The following is a 6,309-nucleotide window of genomic DNA, read 5'->3' as shown; positions in this document are numbered from 1 at the left end:
ATTTTTGAGACGGAGTCTGGCTCTGTCGCCCAGGCTGGAGTGCAGTGGCCGGATCTCAGCTCATTGCAAGCTCCGCCTCCCGGGTTTACGCCATTCTCCTGCCTCAGCCTCCCGAGTAGCTGGGACTACAGGCGCCCGCCACGTCGCCCGGCTAGTTTTTTGTATTTTTTTTTAGTAGAGATGGGGTTTCACTGTGTTAGTCAGGATGGTCTCGATCTCCTGACCTCGTGATCCGCCCATCTCGGCCTCCCAAAGTGCTGGGATTACAGGCAGAGCTGGTGTCTTGATGGAGGTCAGATCTGGGCCTGGTCGCGCTTTGGGAGTTTCTGGGCTTCGTGTTTTTGGGTCTGATCGGACCCATTCAGTGGCTTCTATGACCCTCAGCTGGGAGGAAGCCATCTGGTCCCCTCCTGAGAACCGAGGCCCGAGATTCCCTGGAGTGTAGAGGGAGGGTAGGGGCTGTGGGGAAGGACCACTAGAGTCCCCATTGGCAGGGCAGGCTTCCTTGGGCCACCTCACTTCCTGGCTTGCTGAAGGGCTCCCGGGTCCTAGACGAAGGCCTTGAAGGCCTCCAGCATGACTCTGGCCGAGCAAAGGAGCGGGCTCTCCGAGGGCCTGTCCTGGGGTCCAGGGTCAGGCGAGGTGGTCTCTCCATAGCTCAAAGAGAAGCACAAGCAGAGTGGCGGGAGCGTGGGTGCTCTGGAGGAGCTGGAGAACGCCTTCAGCCTGGCCGAGGAGTCCTGCCCCGGCATCTCAGACAAGCTGATGGTGCATCTGGTGGAGCGAGTGCAGAGGTGAGGGTGGCTGGGCCATAGGGTTGGGGAGAGCACCCCCGCCAAGCAGCAGCTGGACGTGGGGTGAAGTCCAGTGCTCACTCGTGGGTGTGGCTGCGCTTGGAACTACATGGGTTCGCTTCACTCCGGGAAGGGGCGTCATGGCATCCTCTTCCTTGTTCGGACCCAGCTCACAGGGCCATGGAGATTTTGGGGCTGGAGAGAGTGGGCAGGGCCTTTCCAGTCTAAGTGTCTGAGGAGCGTCTCAGGGTCCTGGCCTCAGTGGCCACACGGCTGTCCTCAGCTGACCTCTGCCACCTAGTGGCTCCCAGGAGCTGCTCTGACACGCTGGCGGCAAAACGTCAGAGCTGCCCCTGTGCTGACCTGAGTCCTTCGCAAAGAGGGCAGGACAGATACTGGGCCCTCCACCGCCCAGTGGATTTAGGGTCCAACCGCCATGCCGCCGGCAGATGCCCTAAGTCCTGGTCCACACCCAGGGACCCCTTCCTGGCACCCCTGGGCAGCAGCTCTGGGGGTGGGGTCTGGGCCAGTCAGTGCTGCTCCTGAGACCCTGTGCATTGGGGACACTTCAGACCCACGTGGTGCGGTGGCTTGTCAGGGCTGCCACCGCAGACTGCACACCCAAGAGGCCGTCAGGAGCCTGGGCACAGAGGGTGCATGCACACAGAGGTGGGCTCTTCTCTCTGCAGGTTTTCACACAACAGAAACCACCTGACATCCACCCGCTGAAACGCGCTGCTGTTCAGATAGGGGACAGAAGGTTCTTTGTTTTTGTTCTGAGCTCCATAAGAACTGTGCTGACTTGGAAGGTGCCCCGTGCTGTTTCGTGCCTGCAGGGACACGTCAGATCCTGTGGGCCTCACATGCCAGGTCACCGTCTCCTTCCACCCCTGCAGTGTGCTGTTCTGCACGTCAGGGGATGCCGTTCCACATGTCCACTGCCCTCCTTCCTCTCCTGGCCCAGCAATAGAGCTCACGGGGGCTCCAGCAGCCAGCATGGTCCTCATGAGCTATGCCTGGGTCTTCTGCAGACTCACGCAGCCCTATGGCCGCTCAGACCAAGGCGCAGAGCAACTATCAGGGCAGCTCTGCCTCCTCCTCCCATGAGATGGGGAGAGGCAACAGGACAGCCCCCAGAGGAGTGCCCTGGCCGCTGTCCTCCCAGGGCCCATGATGGCCATAGATTTGCCTTGTGGTGTTGGATCAGGTACTGTGTCTGCTCATAAGTACTTGTGTCATCCAGAATGTTTTGTTTTTTAAGAAAATTGAATTTACTTGTTTCCTTAAATATTCTGAGGTTAATATGTTAGTTTTCATAGAACATTGAGAGGCCCCTGCCACTTTCAATAAAGACCTGACTTGGAGACATACAGGTGTGTGGGGGGGCGGGCCCGGACCATGCAGGGCTGCAGCATCCCTGGTCCTGAGTCCTCATCACAGCACGCAGAGACTGCAGCCCAGCTCCCCTTCAAAACTTCCCTGTGACTGATTCCTGGGCTCTGCTTGGCCCACTGGAAGGCGAACAGAGCAGGCAGAGGAGTGTGCAGGTGGGGAGATGCTGTTTATTTTTAATCAAATGTGTGTGAACAAAGCAGTCACTCGTCTACTTCCCGTTGGAAGGAATGCTGGGCACTAATAAATTAGAGGACCCCACCCTCCCAGGGCACAGGGGGACTTTGGTTTCTGCTTCTCCAGAGGTACACGGGGAACAAGCATGGCTTCTGCTAGACTTGCTGAGCTGTGACCTGCAGGGCGGGCCCCTGGGGCTGCCACTTGGTTCGCCAGATGGAAGGTCAGCATGGCTGTGCCACACTTGTCTGAGAGGGTCCTGGCAGTGGGTATGCAGGGTGTATGGCAGGGCCTCTTTTCCAGTGCTTGCTCTAGGCCAGTCCTCAGCAGGGACCCTGCTCTGGGGAGAGAGGCAGGGTGTGCCCAGACTTTGGTCCGATGCCCAGAGCACTGCTCAAGCCCTGTCTGTGTCTATGAGCCAGGGGCCTGGGGGCTAAGGCGTGAGCAGCTCCGCGCTCGAGACCCGCACATTTTTCTCAGGGCCCCAGATAGCGGGCGGCATGCACTGGGCCTTGGGTGGGGGGATGAAGCCCCTCCCAGATGTTACATGAGGCCCACCCACACTGTTGGTGCCAGTGGGGATCCGCTGAGACTACAGCCACTTCCCATCTGTTGAGAAGCCTCAGGACAGAGGCCACCTCTGTCCTGCTGTTCTTTGTAGTTGTGTCCAGACCTGGGCAGGTTGAGCGTCATTCCTCCTTTCCCCTGACCATCCCCTCCAGCCCTGAGGAGGGTTGGGGACCATCCTGCACGATGCTCGGGGCCCTCCTAGCCGAGCTGCTGGCTCCCTGGATCACCTCCATCCACCTGGAGGAGAGGGCGGCTGTCAGACCAGTAAGCCAGCTTGTGCTCAGACACCGTCCCAAGAACAACCCAGGTTACGGGACAAGCAGGACAAAAGAAGGGTTAAAAACCTGGGGGCGGGTGCAGTGGCTCACACCTGTAATCCCAGCACTTTGGGAGGCAGATGGATCACTTGAGGTCAGGAGTTCGAGACCAGCCTGGCCAACATGGTGAAACCCTGTCTCTACTAAAAATACAAAAATTAGCCAGGCGGCATGGCACATGCCTGTAATCTCAGTTACTCAGGAGGCTGAGGCAGAAGAATCGCTTGACCCTGGAGGTGCAGGTTATAGTGAGCCAAGATTGTACCACGGCACTCCAGCCTGAGTGACAGAGGGAGACTCCATCTCAAAAAAAAAAAAAAGCATTGCTGTTTGTTTGGAAATGCTGGAAGCATTGCTCAGCCCTTCCTTTCCAGGGCCCAGAAAACTTGCCTCCAACACCATGAGTAGAAATGGGAGCTGAGGAGATACCAATGTTCCTTGGGGTCCCACTCAGACCTGGGCAGCTGACCAAGGCTGCCTCCTACAAAATTACCTTTCAAATGTGTACTTGCTCTCAGCCCGGAAGAAGTAGACATGGGATTTGAACTGGAGCTTGAAAACGTAGTCTTTGTGTATGCCATCGGCCTCCTGGGGGATGCTCACGCTGTAGCCCAGCAGCGGGAGGCTGGCCAGTGGGTAGTCATCCTGGAAGACAGCACAGGGACACGGGTTCCAGGGGCTGGGTTGCAGCAGGGAGCGCCCATTCCTCTGCTACCTGCACAACGGTGGCACATACAAATGCTCACGGGCCAAGGGAGCACAGGGTGTGTGGGCAAAGCATGGGAGGGCAGAACCAAAATACAAAAGGGACACAGGTGGGGAGGGTGAGTGTCTGCCAGCATCACTTGCATCAGGCTCCAGTGAAACCCCAGTACCTGATGAGTTTTGTAGAAGAACAAACAGAAATTGGTAAAGACGACCCAGAGCTTCTGCCAGCCATGACTGTTTTTGAACTTTCTTAGCAGATATCCTGAAAGCTGGTTCTGTCAATAAAGGAAAAGTGCAGGTGCATTAACCAGCACCCAGAACCCCCAGCTCCATCTCCCTGGGGCCTTGTGGGAGTGGGTTTACTCCCCAAGACTACCTGCATGCTTTCTCTGGCCGAGGCCTTGATTTTACCTCTGGACTGCTATGGACAGCAGCTTTATCAGTACTTAAATCCAACAGAAGCATGTTAAAAACCTAGAGTGACATTCCAGGCACCAAGTAAAATGAGTTCCTTTTCCCTGTGCATAATAAAGTTAGCATTCAGTAAACAACCATCCACAAACCCATCCAACAGCAAGAAGAGAGAAGACACTTTAAGAGATAGTACATTGAGCCAAGTCTGGAAGGTTCTTTAAAATGATGGGTGGGGGAGAGGCAAGTTAAGACACACAAGATGCCCCACTGCAGCCCCATCCCTAAGCGTGTGGCATCTGTTCTGCCAGGATTAGGCATGGCTTTGGCGCTGGAGTGGCTCGGCTCACGGGGCTCATGTGAGCCTCCCGCCTTCAGGGCGGTGCTCAGGGGTTGCACTCTGTCCAAGATGGCGGGGGCAGGCCTGGCTAGGACCCTGCTCAGATCTCAGGTGTCCTGGGCTGGCCACAAGCTAGCGGGCTCATATCAGGGACCTGCTGCACCCTGACCTACCCAGGTCATCAGGGGAGAGGCTTGGGCTGCGGTAGCTCCTGAGCCCCTGCCCAGCAGATTGTGGCTGGGGGGGATTTCTGGGGAAACAGCAAGAAGGACAAGAGCTCTGGGTGGAGTAAGAGAGCAGACTTAGGGAAGGGTGTGGGGGCACCAGGCTGAGGAACCTGGCGACCCACAATGGCAGACGGGGCCCATGCAGTGAGATAGGGCGGACCACCCTCTATGGCAGGGTGCCTGGGCAGAGCCTCAAGCTCCAAGCCCAAGGTGAAGGGTTTCAGAGGCGCTGGGAGTGGGGGCTGCGGGAGGATATGTCTAAGAGGGCTTTTCTCAGCTCCACTACACACCAGCTCCAGGCCCTGAGGACATGCCCTGCCTGCTGGACTTCATCAGAGACACCAGACCTGAAACACCCTTTTCAAAGAGGGTTTGACTGGATGAGGGGGACTTCCCATACCACCTTCTACCACGGGGAGAGTAAGAGGCAGCTCTCTGGGGCCAAGCCTGCCTGCTGGTACCCTCCTGAGGTCCCCTCCTCAGCAACCAAGTGCAGAGAGGGCTGGGAAGCTTCCAGATGCACTGAGGTGATGCTCACATGGTCGTACCTCGACAGCTGCACTGTGGTCTGCCCTGGACACACTGGTGTTCCGGTACCAGCACACGTGCATTGTGGTGTTGGCCCGATGCTGGCCATGCCCCTCTAGGGAGCTGCGGGCACCCCGAGCGTCATCTTCTGACTCCTGTTCCAGAGATACCTCGTTGGGGGATCCTGGGGAGAAGTCAGTGTCTCAGGGGGGACCCCCTGTGGCCTCTGCTTGCCAGATACTTCCACCCCTTGGGTTCCTCTCTGGTGGCCCTGGGGAAATGGGGAGCCCTTGGTGCTAGGCCAGCTGCTGGCTGAGAGCAAAACCACAGGTGCTTCTGCCAGAGCAGCCCGATTGACCCCTCTTCCCACCCAGGCATGAGGCGTAGCCTGGAACATTCCTTGTGGAAGGGGCTTGTGTGGGAGCTTAGCGGACCAATGGGGACCAAGGAAAACAACTTCCAGAAAAAGCCTCCTTAGGTGTAGTGGAGGTCTCCTGGGGGGTCGTGGCCAGTACTCACTGGGGGGATGAGTGCACACAGTGCTGCCTGGCAGTGCAGGGGCCGTGTCACCGCCACTCTTGGCTGCTTGGATCGCGTTGTTCAGGTCGAGCATCCATTTCTCTTTCTCCAGCCGAGTGCTGCGGGGAGGAGGGGAGGGTGAGGCTCAGTGGCTCTGCTCTCCTTTGTGTAGGGCCCCAGCCCTCAGGGGAGGGCGAGCCTTCACCGCACCTGTTCTCCCACATTCTGCTTTGTCCTGCCTGATGGGTGGAGAGGACTGGGAAACGTGTCCCCTCCAGCGAGAACAGCAGGGAGGAGAGCTGGGAGGGCCCGGCATCAGCCTGACC

The 6,309-nt window shown here is 57.8% G+C and overlaps 2 protein-coding genes across 10 annotated transcripts in view; one reads left to right on the top strand and one right to left on the bottom strand.

Moving 5' to 3' along the window:
- The window catches only part of STK25 (serine/threonine kinase 25), a 16,547-nt gene extending 14,383 nt beyond the window's left edge, over positions 1-2,164 (top strand). For all 9 annotated transcript variants that reach the window (XM_025404875.1, XM_025404879.1, XM_025404874.1 and 6 more), the window contains 2 exons: positions 658-794; positions 1,484-2,164. In XM_025404875.1, coding sequence (XP_025260660.1) covers positions 658-794; positions 1,484-1,523 — 177 coding nt within the window. In that variant the 3' untranslated portion in view covers positions 1,524-2,164. The remainder of the gene's footprint in view (positions 1-657; positions 795-1,483) is intronic.
- A 178-nt stretch (positions 2,165-2,342) lies between these two features.
- FARP2 (FERM, ARH/RhoGEF and pleckstrin domain protein 2) overlaps positions 2,343-6,309 on the bottom strand; it is a 134,358-nt gene continuing 130,391 nt past the window's right edge. The window contains exons 22-26 of the mRNA XM_025403973.1: positions 5,984-6,102; positions 5,485-5,648; positions 4,126-4,233; positions 3,744-3,895; positions 2,343-3,170 (exon numbers count right to left, since the gene is read on the bottom strand). Of these exons, the coding sequence (XP_025259758.1) occupies positions 3,053-3,170; positions 3,744-3,895; positions 4,126-4,233; positions 5,485-5,648; positions 5,984-6,102 (661 nt within the window). The 3' untranslated portion in view covers positions 2,343-3,052. The remainder of the gene's footprint in view (positions 3,171-3,743; positions 3,896-4,125; positions 4,234-5,484; positions 5,649-5,983; positions 6,103-6,309) is intronic.

The sequence above is a fragment of the Theropithecus gelada genome, chromosome 12, assembly GCF_003255815.1.
Source record: "Theropithecus gelada isolate Dixy chromosome 12, Tgel_1.0, whole genome shotgun sequence".
NCBI lineage: Eukaryota > Metazoa > Chordata > Mammalia > Primates > Cercopithecidae > Theropithecus > Theropithecus gelada.
Note: the sequence above shows the minus strand (reverse complement) of the source record. Positions and strands in the feature narration are given on the sequence as shown.